Raw genomic sequence first — 20,355 nt, 5'->3', positions numbered from 1 at the left:
ACTTTAGACTGAAGGATTTAGAAAGAACTATGGAAAGAACTCATTTAGTTTTCTCAAGCAGGCTCCGTGTCTGCTAACTATTAACCTCTCTCAATGGGCATGCATTCACGTGTCTGGTTTCTCAAAGACACGTTCATTTAAACAAACATTAGGCATTCTCTGAATGCCTGCTAAGTGCAGGCAGATCTGTGATTATTTCAAGCATTATATTCCCTATTTCCTACGAACGCACTCATGCAGCCACTGGGACCCAGTGGGGCTCAGGATGCTTCTCTATCATTGCCCTGAGTGCTGGGCTCTGAACCTGTATCCCCGCCAATGCAAAGACCCTATTTCTAGAGTGGGATCTTGGATTTGGGGGAACTCAAGGGTCTTCCTCCGAGAAGACAACTGGGAAGAGGAAGAAGCCTGGTTCTAATGTCAGAGATCCAAAACATGGCCCACAGCCAGTAGCTGGCTTATCTCTGGCAAATTTCTGAGACCAGCATCCCTTCTGTAAAAGGGGGGCATACCTGCCCTGGGGGGCCACGGCCAGCCAGGGGAGCCTGGTGTAGAAGGGCAGAACAAACTGGAAAAGCAGATAGATTTGTTTTCAGTCTCCCTTTTCCTGAGTCCTGCCTCTGCCACTCCCTGCTGCTCCCTCTGCGCTTAGGGGCCCAGACTTGGCCTCTGTATAGCTCCCTGAACTTTCCCAACGTCCTACAAGCGATGGTTATTTTGCCTTCTTTAGAGATGAGGGAGCTGATACTCAGGGAGGTGCAGGTACCTGTCTGAGGCCACTTGGCTGAGACCAGACCTGCCCATCTGGTCTCCATCCTTTGTGCTCAGTCCAGAAATCTCTGGGAATCTCACAGTGGCCCTTCTGCTCCCACCCCCCTGCATCTAGGTGGCTGTGACTGACCTACAGATGGGCTGCCACTGTGCTTTCCAGGAGCCACCTAGGCTGGAGACCTGGGGGTTATTGTATGAGAGGGGACAAGAGCCCAGAAAGGATGGCATTTCAGTGGGGGGAGGACACAGTTATGTGGGCTCATAACAGTTCTGCAAGGGGGACAGGGCTTAGTAGGAGACGGGGCTCAGAGGAGAATGGGAGCGAAGTGAGGAGATGGAGGAATTGATGGTGCAAGGTGCTGGGCTGAGGGAGGCCCATCAATACACCCGCACTCCCACCTCTCCACCTAGCAGAGCAGGGGAGGTATCCAAGGGAAAGGCAGTTGCTGGAGGCTGGGGAGGAGGGCAGACCAAACCAGGGGGAGGCGGGACTACAGCCTCCCCCCCACCACCCCGCAGGGGCTGGACCCAAACAAACCCAGCCTCCTCCTCCACTCTGCCTCCCCCCCACCCCGCCCCTCCCGCTGTCCCAGCCAGAGATTGGAGGAAAACCATAGGAGGGAGAAATAGGGCGGGGGTGGGGGTCAGGACAAACAGAGAAGGAGCAAAGGACCAGGAAACACAGGCACTTGGAGAGGGGTGAGTTTGAGTTTGAGCAGGGACCCCCCAAGCCTGCCTGGAGAGGTGGCTGCTGTCTGTCCAGTGTGGCCCAAGAAGCATTGCCCAGTGCATGCGGTCCCTAACATCGACTTGTCCCTGCTGTGGCTCACCAGTTGCTGTCCTCGGGATCCCCAGGGCAGGTTCGATTCCTTCCTCCTGCTAAACTCCAAGTCCTGAGGTTGAATTAGAGTCTGGAACTCACTGCACCCCAGCAGTCATGGGACCTAGGATAGGTAAGTCCAGGCGAGGTGAAGAAGGCGTGGGAAGCGGGGGCTGGGCATGCTGGGGAGGAGGGGCGCACAGGTCTCTGCACAGAGTGAGGTGGCGCTGGAGCCCTGTGAAGGTGCAGGGTGCTCCGAATGAATGAAGCGATGGCCCAGGGAGCTGGAAGGGACACCAGCTGGAGGAAACCCAAACAGACCGCTTGACCAGACAGAGACCCGGAGGGCGGGGAGGAGGCTGGAAGGGTAGGGTCTAGAAGCCTCCAGAAGCCCAACCTGGAGCAGGACAAGGTATACTAGGGGCAAGGGAGATGTTTCTGGAGCTGAGCGTCTGACCCAGCCTACCTCAAGCAGCAAGGAAGGACCGAAAAGAAACAAAGGGTCTTTAGCCTCTAGCCTTTAGATCCCCAGCTGGTCTCCCTGCAGAACTCACCTCTGGCCTCCTTCCCAGCTGCCTTTGCCCTGGTGTGTTAGGCTCACACCCACTCAGGCAAGGGTGGACTTGTTCCCAGGAGCTCCACAGTGAGGGCTGCAGGGGAAGCCCAGGAGACAGACCCAGCCAAGGGGCGGCCCAGGGACTCCAGGTGGACGCAGCCACAGCGTGGGGACCATGGCATGGCAGGAAGAGTAGGGTGGATGCTTCCTCACGGAGAAAAGAGAATGCGGTCACGTGGAGGGGGTGGCTTGTGAGGGTGGCTGGGCCACTGACTCACCAACTTTGCTGTCAGATTTGGCTCCGTATGGATGGGAGGGTTGGGGATCCAGAAGGTGGGAACTACCAGACACTGATTGTCCTGCACCTACTCCCAGCCTCCAGCCCTACCCCGTGACTATTTTTCTGGCCTCTGAAAGGCCCAGCTCTGGAATATTCTCTAGGTGCCCCCTGACCTGCCACACATGTACCGGGAGGCTGATCCCACATCTGCCCACTCGGCTTCCAGAGCCACCTCTAGCTATATTTTCTGAGCCCCACCTGAGCTGTGGCCAGGGTCACCGGGCCCTCTGAAAGATGAGGGAGAATACAGGGCCTGGAGCCTGGAAAGGATCCTGGGCCCAGCTGACCAGACAGAGAAGGGCCTGCTGTCCCCCGCCCTGGTCAGACAGACGGAGGGAGGGTCAGATGTGTTCCCACCACCAGCTGGCCTTGTGCCCTTAGGCAACATGCCGAGCTTCCCTGTCTGTGCAGGGAGGGGCTGAAGAACATAATCTCCCTGTGCTGTTCCCACCGTGTGAGCCAGAGAACCCCCTTTCCCACCTCTGCACCCTTGCTCGGAAGGGCCCTGGTCACATCCCATTCTGGTGAAATTTGCCTTGTTTCCCATTCTTCCAAGCACCAACTCCTCCAGGAAGCCCCCCAGGTTGACTCTCTCAGGGGAGGTAGCATTCGCCGGTCAACATCCATATGCTCCATGACCCTCTCTGTGAGGTTCTTCCTTCCTGGCTCCCAGCATTGCTGCTGGTACTCTCTGCAGCCCATCTGGGTTGAAATGTGAGCTGTCCCAGGGCAGAGAGTGGAACGAGGGAAAGAACCAGCAGCACTATGTTCAAATCCCAGCTCTGCATTATATGTGGGTTTTTGTTGTTGTTTATTTTGTTTCTTTTTTGATATTGAGGATTGAACCCAGGAGCACATTACCACATAGCTGCATCCCCAGTCTCTTTTATTTTTCATTTTGAGACAGTCTCACCAAGTAGCTTAGGGCCTCGCTAAGTTGCTGAGGCTGGCCTTGGACTCACGATCCTCCTGCCTCAGCCTCCTGAGTTGCAGGGATTACAGGTGTGTGCCACCACATCTAGTTAATGATTGGAGAATTAACAGGACTGAGGGGAGTTATTCACTCCCAGGCTGCACCGAGCCTTGCCTGTTGGATCTTAGGCAGCTGAGAGCCAGATGTAGCTGGCCTAGACTCATCAAAGGGTAACAGGCATTCAGTGCCCAGTCTCTTTCTGTGACTTGGTTTTTCCATGGGTGCATGGACGGGGAGTGGAAGGTGGTGGCCAAATGGTCACTTGGTTCCTTTTTTTGCTGATAAACTTGGTCTCTGGAGGGAGCAGTGGCAAAAGCCTCTCCACAGTTGCAGGGCTAGGTCTTCCCATCAGTGTTGGGGACTTGGCTATCTCCGGGGTGCTGGCCTGGGCCTCAGCTGCTGCCCCTCACACGCTGCAGCCCAGCACCTAAGTGCTACTGCCTGAGATGATGGAGAGCAATGCCCACCTCAGCACAGCAGGAGCTCCCTGGGAGCTGGGTCCTGCTTCATCCATTCTGAGCCCAGCTTAGGGCTGGGCAGAGATAGGGTGGTGGGAAAGTGCAGTTCATAAACTGTCCTCCACCTCTCCATGACCCGTCCCTCCCTCCAGGCTTCTCTGAAGACCTGAAGCCTGCACTGAGCCAGGCTCCTTGATGATGAAGGAGACCCAGGATGAAATCAGACAGGGATCTGTCCCCCCAGGGGCTTCCAGGGGACCAGAGAGTCAGACACACATCCCATGGATAACAAAACCAAGGTTTGAAACAGGGAGGAAGTTGGCCAGCCCAGAGGAAGGCCCAATCCATGACGTGGGCTGGGGGTTGGGGAGAACTCCAGGAGAGTGGGCGTCAATGGGGGCTTGACAGGATGCATGTTCCAGGGGTCAGAGGCATTGATAGACCTGTTTGTGGGGTGCAGTTGGAGTAGGGGAGGTCCCTGGCGATATTTCAAAACATTAAGCTGAAGCTGATAGGGCCCCATCAAATACCAAGTTAGGTATATGGACTTTGTCATTCTATCGCAATCGGGAACTATAGAAGGTATGCGAGGAAGGCAGTGGCCATGCTTCAGTGGCACAGGGAATTTGTGTCTTGGGGACACTCATAAGCCCACTATTGTGGACAGCACTTTTATGAGTACAGAGCACTCTCATGTCCATCTTACAAATGGAGAAGCCAAGGCCAGGAGGAGCCCATTTACCTGCTCCAGGTCAGGCAGCTAGTCAGTGGCAGAACCAGAGCTCACACTGGAGCCTCGCACTAGAGCCAGGGCCCTCTCTGGCCCTCTCCTTGCCTTCTTTCTTGATGAGTCTAGATCTTAATCTCCCATGTGTCCAGCTTGTGCCTGGTGGACACAGGCCTGAGGGGCCAAGATCTTCAGATCTTAGAGTCAGCAGTGTTCAAATAGGTATCTGGATGACCTTGTGCCTTACCCAGGATGGAACCTCCTGACATGAAGTGAGGTTGAGAAATATGGCCCTTAAAGGAGACACAGACACAGGAGCCTGGATCACAGGGAGGGAGAGGCAGAATGGCCTTGGGTCATTAGCTGCCTGTCTCTGAGCCTCATGTCATTCTCCCTCTCCCTCTCTCTCTCTCTCTCTCTCTCTCTCTCTCTCTCTCTCTCTCTCCTGCCTCAGTGTAACTTACACAGTCAAGGAACTGAACTCAGAATCCACCCCTCAGGAAGCCTTAGGACACCCCGGGCTTATAGGTATTCCACCATAAGAGCCTTATCTCTTTGTTTGAGGCCTAAGGAAATTGGCCTGGGTTCTCTGAGGGGTCAGGGCTCACCCTCCCCCACAGGCCCTGCTCCCTATTTTTAAGGTCATCATGGGTCTAGATGGGGTAGCTGGAGACAGAACTGGGAACAGAAAGTCCCAACACAGGGTCTGTGACCCAGCTCGGAAACCACCAGAAAGTGTCTGGCCAGACAGATCTCCCTAAAGAAGCAACAACTGGACCTCAAGCATGTCGCTGTCCTCCCAAATGACCACCCAAGGGTCCTGCCAGAAGGAATTCCCCCAGAACGACAGCCAAGCCCAGCGTCTGCTCAGGGAGCCCCCTTCCTGCTTTGACTATTTCCCCTCTACAGTGCCAGGCCGGGTCAAACCGGAAACTGGAACCCAGAGACCCCGCTGCCTATGCCCACCCTGTGAGCACTTGGGCAGCCCCTGCCTCTAGCCCAGGCTCTGGCCTTCTCGTCTCCCTCATGTTTAGCTCAACTCAACAATGGGCTCTTCAGCTGGGCCAGGCCTTGAAAGATAAGTGGTTTGCTGGAGAGGAAGGACATTCCAGGCTAAGGGTACGGCATGTGCAGAGGCTTAGAAGTGGGGAGGAACATGATGGATTTGGGGAATGGTGAGGATCTATTGGGACAAGAAGATAATGTTCTCTCAGGGCAGGGAGATGAGACATGTGAGGTTCCCAGTAGCCTTGATCTTGAGACCAGGGAGTCTGGACGCCACATTGCAGGTGGGCAGAGAAGAGACAAGGGAGCCAGCCATCGTTGAGGGTCTGAGGACAGCTGTGTGCCAGGCCTGGGACATTTTCCCTCCGTCCTAACCAATCCTCAATGAGACATGCATGCTCTCAAGAGAAGAAAATGGGACTTAGATAAGATTAAATAAGCTGCCCAGGGTCAAAAAGCTACAATATGGCAGAATAAATATTTGGATCCAAAGTCTGCTGACCCAGAGAGTTTCAACAGAGATCTAACATAATCCATCAGGACAGGTGGAGAGGACAGTCCCAGCCCTGGGGGAGCTTACCACCGAATCAAGCAGATAAGAGAAAGACATAAATAGCAAGAGAAGGACCAACTGCAGCCGTGGTAAGTGGCCTGGGAGAAGTGTGCTATGGAGGGAGGAGGCAGCTGACCTGGGCCTCAGAACTAGGCAGAGGATGGCAGATGAGGGATCCCGGGCAACTTAGGAGGTAGGGCTCAAGGCAAGGGTTAGCCACAAGAAAACTGGCGTTGCCACTCTACAACTCTGGAGAGAGGTGTCTGCCACCATCCTGAGGGGTGGATTGCCTGCCATTTGCTGCTGGGAATACTCATGCTTCTGAGTGCAGGTTGTGGGCACGTTAGTGCTAGAGGCTGGTGGCTTTTCAGTGACAGTGTCCCCCTCCTCTGCACCTGGAACATGAGTGCAGGGTGGACACCTCCTTCCATTCCATTCTCCATCACTGGAGCCATGGCAAGGGTTTCTCTCTCTCACTGGGCAAGTTTGGCCACTGTGGCTTCTGTTACCTTTATCCACCCATGCCTCCCAGACCCCCAGAGCTCTGTCTCCAGCCCACGTCCTCTCTCCTGGAGTCACAATCTCCTGGGCATCTCCCTCTGGTGTCTCTGCCACCCAAACACACCACGTCCAAAGCCAAGCACACCACCATCCTATAAACCTGGCTTGGACGGTGGGCCCAGACAGAAAGCTGTGCCTCTCTCCAGCCTCACATCACTGCCCGGTCCCTCTCCTCCTCAGCTCCGGCCCCCGCTCTACCTCAGTGTTCCACCTTGCCACTCTTTGTCCCCTGAGCAATCTTTACCCTTTCACACTTCTGCCCTTTTCTCTGATGTTTTTTCCTCCAGGAAGCCTTACAAACCCTTCCTGTCCAGGCCAGGGCTCTCTGCTGTTTCCATAATAGCCTTCGCGTACCTAGAGTCACGGCACTGAGCACTGGTGCCTTTGGATGTCCCCCATCCCTCAGCTCACACACCAGGAGCTCCCCAAGGCTAGGGACTGGACTTTCTTCCCTGGGGCTCCAGGGCCTGTCAGTGTGTGTAGAAGGAATTTTCACTTCACTTTGAGGACCAGCTAAGTGCCAGCTCTGTCCCTAATGTGGTGACCCTGGGCAGGTTATGGGCCTCTTTGGCCCGTTTCCTCCCCCTTCAAAGTGGTTAGCCTGGTCCCAGATTCCTGTCCAGGAGCGTCCCCAGTGACACTGGGACATCGGACAGGGAAGCCCAGAGGTGAGGAGAGCAGGGGAAGCCAGTGGCGATCGCCCCCAGCCAGGCTCCCGCAGGGTGAATTGTTACCGTGGACCAGCTGAGGGTCATCACATGGGAGTGTGGACTGTGTTGCCAGAACTGCTGACCTTTCAAGAAAAATACCCCTAATCTGGAGTTTTGTGTGAAATTTCCTGATTTTTAAATGCTGGCAACTAAAAATGGCTCAGTGAGCCAGCATTGTGCAAGTTCCAGCCCCCACCAGCAGACCGAAGGCCAAATGTGTCTTCAGTCAGGACAACGGCAGAAATGATCCCCGTGCACTGCTGCACGGCCCGGCTGGACTGTCCTGGTGTTGTTTTCTGCCTCCGAGGGTTCCTGAGCCGGCGTGGGAGGGGCAGTGTGGGGAGAGGCCTTTCTCTGTGTACAGGAAAATTAGGAAAAAACAAAGAAGTCCTGGAATGCAGTTGGTGAGGACTGGGAAGGGACCGGGGTGGAGTCAGGGTGGGGACACAGATGGCGGGGAAGGGACAAGGAGCCAGCCTTCAGAAGGAGGCATTCCAGAGGGGGCTGTGCTGTGTCCAGGACCAGGAGGAGGTGAGAGAGCAGAGCAGGGGTGAGTCTCCCCACAGGAAGGAAAATAAGCTATTCTGAGTTCTGGTGGTCAGGCCTGCAAACAAACGCTCTGGGTGAGTTTGGGGCAAAAACTGACCAGGCTGGTACTTGTGTGAGGCACCTTGGAGTTGACCTAGGGCGGCCCTCACGCAGCATGAGAGGTGAGCCTCATTATTCCCGTCTTACAGGATCGAGAGGTCTATAGCTAGCCCAGGGCACACCGCTGCTGAGTGGTCCTAAGTCTCGCTGTCTGTGAGAGGAGACAGGCTGGAACATTCTGGACAGTGGCCTAAGTCTGCCCTCCAGAGGCTGACCCGGAGTTGTCCTCAGGACGTGTGGACCCTCGGGTGCTTTCTTGGCATTTCGAGGAACCTGTTGCCATATTTCTCCTGAGTTTCCAATCCAGGGCTGAGCTGTGAATCCGGGACTGCCATCATAGTGTGGGCCTCTGGACTGGAGGCCACGTGTCTCTCTTGCCATTGTCTGTCTCAGCGCTTTCCTGACAGTGTTCCCTCACGCTGTGGGAAGAGCACTGACACTCAGTGAGTTGACTGAGAAGCTAAAAGATGGACTGGGGGATGACAGGCCATCCCCATGCAATCGCCTTTGACAGTTCACAGAGGGCAGCTGGACCAGAGTAAGGAATGACCACCTAGGGATTACCTTTAGATCTGTTCTAAGGCCACACATGCAGCCACCATCCTGCCATTGGGGGCCCAGGAGTCAGACACATCTGCCTTCCGGTCCAGGCTTTGCCATTTACACCTGCCCTGGGACCCTGGACAAGCCGCTTCCTCCCTGAACCTGTTTGCTCAACTGCATCATGGAGTCCTGGCAGCACCCTCAGTAGACTGGCAGGAGGATGGGCCCGTGTGCCCAGCCCTCCTCGGACATGGTGATGCTGGGCCTACAGCAGTCCCTGCTTCTGCTGAGCTCAAGATGCCTGGACAAACTCCGCCACCTGGTCTACGGTTCAGAGACCGCACTGTGTAGGGAAGGGCAGCTGAAGAGTGCTGTCCCAGCTCGGGCTTCCATGATGCCCTCCCCCTCCCCCAGCCTCTGCAGTTGAACTCTGGCCTGCTTCTCCAGTTCTCCATGTAGCAGTGCTTGTTGCTGCCACAAAGCAAGTCTGGAAGCTGGGGGAGGGGGAGCGTTGTGGCAGAAGGACAGACAGCTGACAGAAGGACTGGCCGCCTGATAGGGAAAGGAGCAACATTTAGTGAACACCAACATTCATCCTGTGGTTGCTGGCTCTCCAGGCGTGACCAGCACAACCTGTCCACGCGGCAAAGCGTATTGCTGACAGCACTACGGGCTCCACCACGGGGGTGAGGAAGGTGGGTGTTTATGAAGAAAGACAAATTGTGTTCTGAAGCCTTTCGGTGCAGGATAGAAGGTGGGGTTGATCAGGACGGGATCAGTGTTGGAAACTACGGCAAGGTAAAGATTTGGGGAAGGGACTCAAAGGCCAGCAGTTTACGGATGGGTTCTCTTGATGAGTTGGTCGGGGACTTTCATGAAGTCCCCGTAGTGAACAGTCCATCTGTCTGCTTGGGCCAGGAAGGCTGGGAAGAGAAACACGGGATGACACCATCACGGCAGTATGGAGAGGAAGGAGTGGTTTCAGGGGACGCAGGTGCCCAGGTCAACCGCCAGGTAGACCCTTTAGGCTCTCAGTGACTGCTGTGTGCCCGGGAGGAGGGCTCAGAGTCACTGCATTGAGGAATCCAAGGGGCTGGTGACCTAAGGCCACATGGTGGGGCTGCAGAGGGAGGACGGAGAGGAGGGGTCCAGGTCCTCAGACCTGTCAGTGACTGGGGCTTGGGCAAGAGAGAGAGCCAGTCCAGAGATGGACGATGGCGATGTTCGGATAGAAGAGCTCCCTTGGAGGAGGACACCGTGAGCATCACTGGGTACGTGGAAGGGGACGTCTCCCGTTGGACCATGTTGCCTTAGGGGTGCTTGAAGATTTGTCAGGAAAGGGGAGGGAAACAAGGCTCACCGTGTGCCAGGCAGGGAGCCAGGTGCCCTACCTTCATCATCCCCTCGGTGCACAGAAGGAATGATTTCTTGTCCTCCTCCACCACTAGATCCATGGCTGAGACATTGACAACAAAAATAGATTAACCCAAGATCGATCAGAAGAAACGAGGCTGGGGGCAGTGAAGCTAGTTTACGTGTTTTCTCATACAACAGCTATTTTCTTAGCTACTTAAGCAAGTCCCTCTATGGAGGGATGCAAATCGTTTTCCTAAAGTTGTTTCCAACAGTAAATAAAAGCAACTCATTTTCACATTAAAAAAGAGATAGATTAAGAGAAAAGCACGTTTATTTAATATTATTTTGTTGTTGTTGTTACTGGGGATTGAACCCAGGAGCACTTTACCAGTGAGCTACATCCTTGGGCATTTCAATTTCTTATTTTGAGACAGGGTCTCACTCAGATGCTGAGGCTGGCCTCAAACTTGTAATCCTCATGCCTCAGCCTCCTGGGTTGCTGGGATTATAGGTATGCACCGTCATGCCCAGCTTATTTAATATAAATTGTACACGATGTGGGAGCCTTCAATAATGATGATCCAAAGAAATGGGGAAACCTGTATATTTTTTATGCAAAGTTTGATGAAGAGCTCTATAATTGTGGAGAAGTATGATTGAACAAAGACTGTATGAGATAACAGTAATGAACTGAGGGGGATTTAGCAAACTTGTTTGAGTCTTCTCTGTATCTTCAAAGATAAGGATGTGCCTTCTCTCTGTATATAGGGAAGGTAGCTTTCAAATGAGGGTTTTATAACATACTTCAGAGGGGAAGGGTCAGTGATCTTCCTAGGTCTTATGTCTGCTGGAAGGGAGAAGGACAGGGTTTGGTGGGGCCCTTCTGCTTCTGCTTTCTCAAATGCCAACATGCCATATTTGGGGGTAGCACATCCTAAACCCTCTTTGTAGATACAATCATCCTCTCCTTACGGTGAGGCAACAGGCTGAGGAAGACAAGAGGTGTGTCAGGCTCACACAGAGCCCAGGGTGCTGGAGCGGGGATTCCAACACAGTCTGAGGACAGAAAGCCTATGTACACATTTCCCTGGAATTTGCTTTTTGCCTGTGGAGGAAGTAGAAAGAGGCAAGGTCCTGAGCTTCTGATCAGAGATCAGGCAGAGCCAAGGGGCCCTGCCTTCAGGCTGGTCTCTGAAACATTGTCCAGTATCACTGGACTCAGCTGGAAGGAAACATACAGACTCCTGCTCACAGGGGAGGCCACGCAGGAGGCCCTGGCCAGCCATCTGCCTAGTAAATGAGATTTCCAGCTGGTAAATGCTGGGGGCCATCGCTGCTCTTAGAGCCCAGGACCTGGCCAGTGCTCCTTCCCTCATCCAGAGGCTAAGGCTGTGGATCCTGTCCTCGGTAACAGCCCTATTGCCAGAGGATAGAGGAATCCCAGGAAGACTTTGAGCTTTGGCAGAGGAGGTGAGGTGGAAGCTTCAGGGTGGTCACCTGACCTCCGCTGTGCCCCAGGGGCCACATGTGTTGAGCTGGCCTGTCCCTCCCCCATCCATTCCTGAATTTCCTTCGAAGCAGGGGCTTCGGGTCGATGTCTTTGGCCCTCCCAGCATTGGCCTGGCCTCGGGGCTGCCTACGAGGTGAGGCAAGACAGAGAAGAGGACTGTGCTTCCTCCCCTCAGCAAACCTGTTCAAGGGACATCAAGGGATGTTAAGCTTGAGCCCCTGGACAAGGGTCCACCAGCAGAATGGGGTTCCTCTGAGCTTGGGTATCCTCATTAGAAGCACAGACAATAAAGTTTGAGAGGCACAGACCCCTGGAGAGGTTCATGGGCTGAAGCCTGTGGCATAGGATCCAGATGGTGGCGGATGACAGGTCTCTGCTGGTGACAGAAGCTAAGGCTCAGAAATGGTCCTCTCAGTCTCTGGGACATTGGCTTTGAACAGCCTTATCTCCTCTTGTCCTTCAGGTGCCCTCTGCAGAATCTCCCCACACTTCCCTTCCCGGGCCTACCCCCAGGCTCCTCCCAGCCAGGTGTTGGTTTTTCTTATTTCCTCCAAGTGTTTATGTCCAAAAACAGAGATCCTCCCAGACACATGCGCTTCCATCTCCTCCCTCAAATTCCTCAAGCGGTTGGCACAGACAGTGCCCTCCAGAGCTACACAAATGGCCAAGAGGCCCGTGAAAAGACGCTCACCATCAGTAGCCAAACCACACAGAAGACACCATGCCATGCCTACTAGATGGCTATCAGTGAACAAGGTATAGAAAAATTGGCACCATCATAGATTGCTGGCAGGAATGTAAAATGGGGCAGCCACTGTGGAAAACAGTTCTGTGGGTCCTCAAACAGTTCAACATAGAACTACCATACAACCCAGTGATTGCACTCCTAGTTATAGACCCAAGAGGACTGAACATGTATGTCACCAGAAACTTGGTACATGAATCCTTATAATCTCTGAAACAACCCAGGTGTTCATCAACCGATTAATGAATAAACTGATTTATGCCCACAACGGAGTACTATTCAGTCATAAAAAGGAATGAAGCACTGATACAAGTTATAACAGAGACCAACCTTGAAGACACTATGTTAAGAAGCCAGTCACAAAAGGCCACATGTTGTACAATTTCATTGTATTAAACATCAGAGCAGGCAAACCCATAGGGACGGAAAGTGGATTAGTGGTTGCTGGGTCTGTAGGTTGGGAGAAATGGGGAGCAGCTGCTAATGATATGGGGCTTCCTACTGGGGTAATAAAATGTTCTGGAATTAGCATTGATGGTTGTGCAGCTTTGTGAATATAGTAAAAACCAGTGGATCGTGAACTTCTGAAGAGTGGATTTTATGACATGGGAATTAAATCTCAATGTTTAAAAAGAGTCATCGGGCTCCCAGGTACCTTGTGTGAGGGGCACAAAACCTGGTTCTGGGCCTTGGTAGCCCTCCCCAAGTTACTCTTCCAAGGCTGGAGACCGGGTGGGAGGCAGTTCCTGGGGCCAGAGTGTCCTCAGGTCAGCTTCCAGGTTTCAGAAGCCTGTTGAATGAGGGGAAGCTGCTGCCTGCTGTGGGAGGGGCGGGAAACAATGGAGGGGCCTCCTGCAGGAAGTGGAGACTCCGAGGGGAGGATGGGAGGCCTGGGCTGCCGGGAGAGGCAGGTGGTCTCCGTCTAAACGGCCAGGCTGTCTCCCAAGACTGGACTTCCGGGCTCCCCATGAAGAGTCAGTCAGGAGAGCCTAGGAGTGCCTCTGAGGGCCATCTGGCTGCTCTCACTGTGAGAGTGGGATGCTGACATGGTTGCCATAGTTACCATGGGAGGAAAGTCAACAAGAGCAATGGAGCCCAAGGGGCCAAGACGGCCCTGCCTTCTGAGTCATCGTCCCACTTGGTCTCTGTTTGTCCAGAAGGGGGTTAAATGGGATGAGCTCTGACAGTCCTTTCAGCACTGACCAGGTTTCATGGCATGATCCAAGGAGTGGACTGGTTAGCTCTGACCACATGCAGGGTGGGACCATGGAGGGGGGTTGGTATCTGTTCCAAAATACACCCAAGCCTTTATTCCCTGATTCTGAGCCAAGCCTTGACCCCACACTTGACCCCAGACCCCTGGTCCTGGACTGAGCCAGACCCACCCGAGCCCAGATTCAGCCTGCAAGAAGACAGACAGACTGCCTTAGCTGGAAGCCCAAGGTGGCTGAGACCCTGTGGCTCATCCTGCGATGCGACCGGGCCGCTGCTCAAGGGCCTGCTGTGTGCAGAGCTCTGCAGCCTCTCCTCAGAAGGGAGGTCTATGCTGGGAACAGTGAGGGTGTAGACGAGGTGGTCCTCAGTGAGATCTGGCTCACAACACATGGCACACGCCCCCTCTTAGGAAGGTCCCTTCCAGCACTAGGAGCCAGGGAGGCTGAGAGTGCTCTGGTTCTCAGATTCCCACCAACCTCCAAAGTCCCTTCCCCCTGAAACTGAGGTCAGGGCCATTCTCTGGAATTTCATCTCACCCTTTGGCTGTTGTCTCACAGGGCCAGCAGGTGAGAGGCCCCAGATGCCAGACAAGGACAGCAAGGCCACCATGGACACAGAAGATACATATGGAGGCAAAGCCAGCTCAGAGCCTCAGAACTTGAGGCCTCGTGTGTTTCACAGCATCAAGGTACCTCTCGGGCCAGGCGGGGCCGGGCCTCCAGCCCTGCAGGTTGGGCTGTGTAATGAGGCCGGTTTCTGCCTTCCTCTGTTTCCTCACCTGGAGGGCCCTTGGTTGTGAGGATCAAGGGGACAGTTTCTGAAAACACTTTTTGGCTTGGGTTGGGGTTCATAGACAGTGTCCAGAACATGTCCTTTCCTACCAGCGATGAAAGAGGGGTTGTCCTGTGGACAGTGGAGGACCAGGACACTCGCCTCCTGTTTCTCTAGAGAAACAAAGTGCCCAAGGAGGCCTGGCTCCACGAGGGTGGCACTAATCATCCAGCATCACTGTCACTGACACCTACTGGGTGTCAGACCCTGTGCCAGGTGGTATTTGTGCATGATTTTTCGTTTTTGGAATCCCAGGGGGCTCTACCACTGAGCTATTTCCTCTGGCCCTTTTATTTTTTATTTTGAGAGAGACTCACTAAGTTGCTCAGGCTGACCTTGAACTTGCTATCTTCCTGCCTCAGCCTTCCTGAGTAGCCAGGATTATAGGTGTGCACCACCACATGCGGCTTGAAGTGAATAGATTAAGCTCTGACATAAATACTCTATTTTTTAATTCTTTGAAGCAAGTTTTCTTGGGAATTCTGCCAGTGTTTTAGCAGGAGGAGCACAGACAGACCGGGATGTTTAGGGTGGGGTAGGATTGGGTGGCTTGGGGATTCAGTGTGGGTGGTCCCCAGTGCAGTAGCTCTAGGGAGAACTGAGTAACAGTGGGGTGGGAAAGGAGATGGGCCAATTTGGGAGCGTTTCCTGGAAAGGAGCAGGTCGGTGTGAGCGGATCTCTAAGGGTCAAGAGGGCCCCCACCATTCCCAGCCCTGTGGAGACTCGACTCTGAGTCACTTGGATCTCTGGTCGCCCTTAGACCCCAGGACAGTTTGTGTAGTTTTGAGGCCTATGTGAGATGCCTTGGGCTATTCCAATAACTAACTAAGTACCCCCCACTCCCACCCCACCCTGACACATCCACTTCGGTCTCTGTCTCCTTTCTCTTCTCTCCCCCTCCCTTTCTGTCTACCTGTGTGTGGCCTCCTCTGACTCTGGTTCCCCAATCCCTACCCCTTCATTCATCCTCTCCCGTCCTCATCCTCCTCTGTTCCATCCATCCCTCTGCCTCCCCGCCACCTCCCATCTCCGACTGTATCCTCTGCTGTCTCCCGGTCCCTCCACCCGTGGCCACCTCTGTATTCCTCCTGCAGTTCTTCGTCCTATGCCACAGCCTGCTGCAGCTGGCACAGCTCATGATCTCCGGCTACCTCAAGAGCTCCATCTCCACGGTGGAGAAGCGCTTTGGCCTCTCCAGCCAGACCTCGGGGCTGCTGGCTGCCTTCAACGAGGTATTGGCCCTGGCCCAGCCACAGGGGTGGACCCCAAAGGAGGCTCACATCCCTAGATTCCACCAACCTCTTCTATTACTACTCTTTCCTTCCCAGGCCCAGGGCAGCCCCCCAACACTGCCCTCCCTGAAACCCTCCTTAGCTTTCCCCTCCCACCTTGTCCTGGCCCAGAAACTGGCCAGCCATAGTTCAGACAGAGCAGGCCCCTCCTGCCCCCAACTGTCATCCTGTTAGCAGCTGTTCTCTAAGACCCTGTGGCCTTGCCCTTAGGAGCACTTGGCTGGAGGGTACCAGATGTTTTAGAGCTAGGCAGGGTCCCCAACCCATCCACTCATCTTTGGCCTCCTTTACTTTCTCAGACACCTAGCTGTTGGCTGTCCCAAGAAGGAATTCCAGAAAGTCACTTCTATTGTCTCCAGAGAGGCTTTAATTACAGCCAGGGCACTCTCTGACCTTGGAGTGTGGCAGGGTGATGCCTTGGAGGAGTGTCTGTCCTCAGAGTTGTCCTGGGAGCAGCAGACAGGCCTCCGCCTGCAGCCCACAGTCAGACAGGAGGAGGGGATAGCTGCTCTGGTGGATTAGGAGATCAGATTCCAGCTGTGCCCAGTGCTCCACCCCAACAGATGTTTCACCCTCAGAGAAGGAATCAGTCTCTTTCCGCCCCTCCCCTGCAGATTTCTGTGAAATTCCCTCCCTTGGGTACTGTGTCATATTCCTCTGGACCTAAAGCCTTCCAGCTGCAGTGTCCCAGAATGTGCCTCAGCACCCCACCCCCAAATCTCAGAAGGGAAAGGCAGTTCATCCATAAAATGGACAATGACCGTCCTTCCCAGGGCCAGTTCCACCAACAACCTGTGCTGATATGGCCCCACTCCCCCGCCCCCAGACCCTGGAGCTTGCCCACAGTCACTGGCCAGGAAGTGGGGGGGCAAAGGTACACCTTCCCTTGCAGTCTCACAGATCCTTTCTAAAATATATTTATTTGTTTGTTTGTTCGTTTATGCAGTACTGAGGATTGAACCCAGATTGTTTTACCACTGAAATACATCTCCAGCCCTTGTAATTTTTATTTTAGGGCAGGGTCTTGTTAAGTTGCCCATGCAAATTCATAATTCATAATTCATTCAAATTCATAATCCTCCTGCCTCAGCCTCCTGAGTCACTGGGATTACAGGCGTGAGCCCGCACACCTGGCCACAAGTCCCCTCTAGCATAGCACCCTAGAATTGTGATTTAAAGGTTGGAAATTCCCAGCCTTAATTCTCTGGCTTCAGACTTTCTCTGTTGAGTCTCTCTTTCATGAAGTCCTGAAGCTCAAAATCAAAAATTTTTCTCCACTGCCTATTCTCCTCCGTGTTCCTAAATGAAATTGATCTTCTAGCTTTGTGCTCATTTCTCTTCCTTAAAGGGGCAGCGAGATCCTTCCTAGGAGGACCCAGAAACTATGTTTATAAGAGAGATCAAAATAATGCTTATTCATCCAGTCAGTCCATTACACAGATAGGAACATGGAGGTGCAGGCCCTTGCCTCTGGGTCTCTGCTGCACTCTGATGGGTCACCTCATCCCTTTGCAGGTGGGGAACACAGTATTGATTGTGTTTGTGAGCTACTTCGGCAGCCGAGTGCACCGGCCCCGTATGATTGGCTGTGGGGCTGTCCTGGTGGCCCTGGCAGGCCTGCTGATGACTCTCCCGCACTTCATCTCGGAGCGGTACCGCTACGACCACAGCAGCCCTGGTAAGAGCCGGAGGGGCAGGGCAGGAGACCAACATGAAGCATGACAGTCCTGTGCACCAGGGTCCATCTGCAGGCTCACGTTAGGCAAGATGGGTCCCCACTTCCCAGGACACTTCCCAGTCCTCTCCATCTACCCCCACTGTCTCCCCAGGCCCAGCCCAAGTGGGTGTCTCTGGCAGGCCTGGGGAGGGAAGCAGGGGGTAGCCCCAGGGTAAAGGGATGAACCCTTGCAGGCCTCTCTTGGTCAGGGCCGGCTCATGCCCCTGTAGCTTATTTGAGGTAGGGGCCAATTTACCATGCAGCCTACTTTAGGGCCTGGCATGTTGTTGGTGCTCAGAAATACTTGAGAATAATAGTAGTATCCTGCAGCAGTTCCTCTCCATTGGACACCAGTCTAAGCACTTTCTGTGTATTCGTGCATTTTATCCCCACAAGACAGTGGTGAAAGAAAGAAGGAATGAGTGAGAGAACAAATTAAAAAATGAAAGAGTTTAAGTCAGGAATAGTGGCACCTTGTTCAACCCAGTGGGATTTTGTTGTGGGCTTCCTTAACAGACAGACACCTGTCTCTTCGAGAACCACCAAAGCAGCTGAGCATTTGCTCCATCCCTTCCCACTCTCTGGCTCACCGCCTGCTCATCCACCTATCCACCCTCCTGCTCATCTACTCGCCCATCCATCCTCCCACCTACCCACACACCCAGCCACCCAGCCAACCAAAAGTGCCCATAACAAAACTTCCGTGCTGCCTACTCTGGGGGACTCGGTCCTTGCCCCCAGGGAGCTCCCAGTCTGGGAAAGAGACAGACAAATATATGTGTCAGTTATGTGAGGAGAGAGACACAGGGGTGCGGGGAGGCCAGGGAGGGAGCCGTGCCCTTGCCAAGCATCAGGAAGTTCCCCAGGGCAGGAGAGCTGTTGGAGAACCCGTCCCCCCTCGCCTTCCTAGCAGCCCTCACCTCTGGAGCTGCTAAGCCCAGGGATGAGAAGATGAAGCAGACATGCCCCAGTTCAGTGCGGGTTGGGGTCAGCGTGGACGATTCTGCTACAAGGTCCAGAGCCCAGCACCTTAGGAGACATTGGGAGGGAGCCATTAGAAGTCTGGGTTGAGGAAAGACATTCCCAGCTGCAGGGAGCTGGCAGGAGGTGGGCGGTGGCTGCCCTGGAGAAAAGGTGGGCATTGCAGGAGGAGGGCGGGGCGTGGGCAGGGCCGGAGAAGTGGGGAAGTAGAGTGCACCTGAAGCATGTGGGTGGTTATCCAGGCCTGAGGGACGGTTACCTACAGGGCTTCTTGGAAGGCTGAAAAATAATACTTCCATACATTTCTTTGCTGAGAATTTTCACTTTAACACAGCTTTTCTGTGCAGGGTCACGCAGTTGGCTGAACAAGTGGGCGAGACTCATGATCTGTGAGCCCCCTTCCTGTTGGAACACTCCTGGCTACTTCATTCATCCTTCCCCTTCCTCTCCTTCCTTTATGTTGCTCAGTATTATGTGGCAGGCCATCTGTGAGCCACTGGAGACTCAGGGGTGGGAAAGGCAAATACAATCTTTAGAATAATCACTATTATCTAATGTCCAGGAGACTCCCGGGCGGGGGCACCATTCTCCAATCTGTGTCAGAACCCCGAGAGGCAGGTGTCATTATTTCTTCACCAGTGAGGACTCTGAGGTTCAGAGAAGAGAAGCTCCCCGGCCCACAGCTAGTCAACTGTGCCCAGAGCCCTGCTCTGAACTCCCGAATTATTCTGCTTTTAAGTCCTTCATCTCTAGAGAGTCAGTTCTAGGAGATCCATTTCAGAGGTGAGGAGCAGAGGGATTTCATCCACGTCACACAGCAAGGCTGGGGCAGCCTCTGATAGAGGCCTGGATCCATGGCTCTTTCCAGTTTGAGGGAGTGGCCCTTGGAGTCCTGGATCCCACAAAAGGAAGTCTGCAGAGAGAGGGCCATGTTTATACCAAAAAAATCTGAGATAATAATAGTGTGAAGATCTCTTCAAGTTTGCTCACCAAATATTGGTGAGCTACAGGGAACAGGCATCTGGTACTAAATTAAGAACTTGTCCTTTCCTGCACTCCGCGTCTGTGTCCTGAGCTGACAGTGCTCCCTCCCCAGAGTGAGTGACAAGGGCACTTGCCTTCCCTGCCTGGCCCTGTCAGAAGCCCTGGTCTGGCCCCTCACACTTCATGATCCACCGTTCTGAACTTCTCATTCTACTGACACGGAGTCCTTACGCGGCTCAGGGTTTTGCCTGTACTGTGACCTGTCCCTGGAACACTGCCCTTCCCTCTCTTTTTGGAAAATCCTGTTTGTTTGTTCTTCTGGACTTAAAAACTCTACCTCTTTTGACCTCTTCACCCCACCATTGCATGGCTCTTCCGGATGCCTCTGCTTACAAAGTTGACCCAGGGCAGTTTGAGGGCAGGGGCTCTGAAGTCAGAGCACCAGGGGTCCTGTCCTTCCTCTGACCCTTGCTGATTGGTGTCTGAGCTTCAGTTTCCTCGTGTGTGAAATGGGGTACTGAGCACACCTGTACCCTAGGTTTGCCAGGGGATCAAATGATTGGTATAAAGAGCTTACAACAGTGATTGCCAAAAGTCTGGTAAGTGCTCTTGTCTTAGCTGTGATCCCATTTTTATTCTTTCTCAGAGGATATGTCACAGGACTCTGAGGCTTCCCTGTGCCTGCCCATGACCTCAGCCCCGGCCCCCACTCCCTCCAATGACAGCTGTTCCAGCTACACGGAGGCCCAGCACCTCAGCGTGGTGGGGATCATGTTCATAGCTCAGACCCTGCTTGGCGTGGGTGGAGTGCCCATTCAGCCCTTCGGCATCTCCTACATCGATGACTTTGCCCACCACAGCAACTCGCCCCTCTACCTTGGTGAGGACCCACCAGCTCCTTGGGCTCTGAGGGTCAGGCCAATATCAGGTAGGAGAAAGAGAGGCCTGGGGTGGGGGCTGGGCGTTGAGTCCCTGACCTCCACCCCATCGGGCCAGTAAAGGTCCAGAGAAGCCCTGGAGAGTCCCCAGCTCTGAGAGTGGAAGTGGGCACTTCTTGC

General features: G+C 53.9%; 1 protein-coding gene across 8 annotated transcripts in view; it reads left to right on the top strand.

The window, feature by feature from the left end:
* Nucleotides 1-1,453: 1,453 nt before the first annotated feature.
* Nucleotides 1,454-20,355, top strand: part of Slco2b1 (solute carrier organic anion transporter family member 2B1) — a 48,476-nt gene continuing 29,574 nt past the window's right edge. Inside the window, exons 1-5 of one of the 8 annotated variants that reach the window (XM_076846641.2) lie at nt 1,454-1,470; nt 14,049-14,179; nt 15,418-15,555; nt 17,131-17,293; nt 19,944-20,177. In XM_076846641.2, the coding sequence (XP_076702756.2) occupies nt 14,072-14,179; nt 15,418-15,555; nt 17,131-17,293; nt 19,944-20,177 (643 nt within the window). In that variant the 5' untranslated portion in view covers nt 1,454-1,470; nt 14,049-14,071. The other 7 variants (XM_076846634.2, XM_076846639.2, XM_076846637.2 and 4 more) reach the window with 7 other exon arrangements.

The sequence above is a fragment of the Callospermophilus lateralis genome, chromosome 2 (genome assembly GCF_048772815.1).
Source record: "Callospermophilus lateralis isolate mCalLat2 chromosome 2, mCalLat2.hap1, whole genome shotgun sequence".
Lineage (NCBI taxonomy): Eukaryota > Metazoa > Chordata > Mammalia > Rodentia > Sciuridae > Callospermophilus > Callospermophilus lateralis.
Note: the sequence above shows the minus strand (reverse complement) of the source record. Positions and strands in the feature narration are given on the sequence as shown.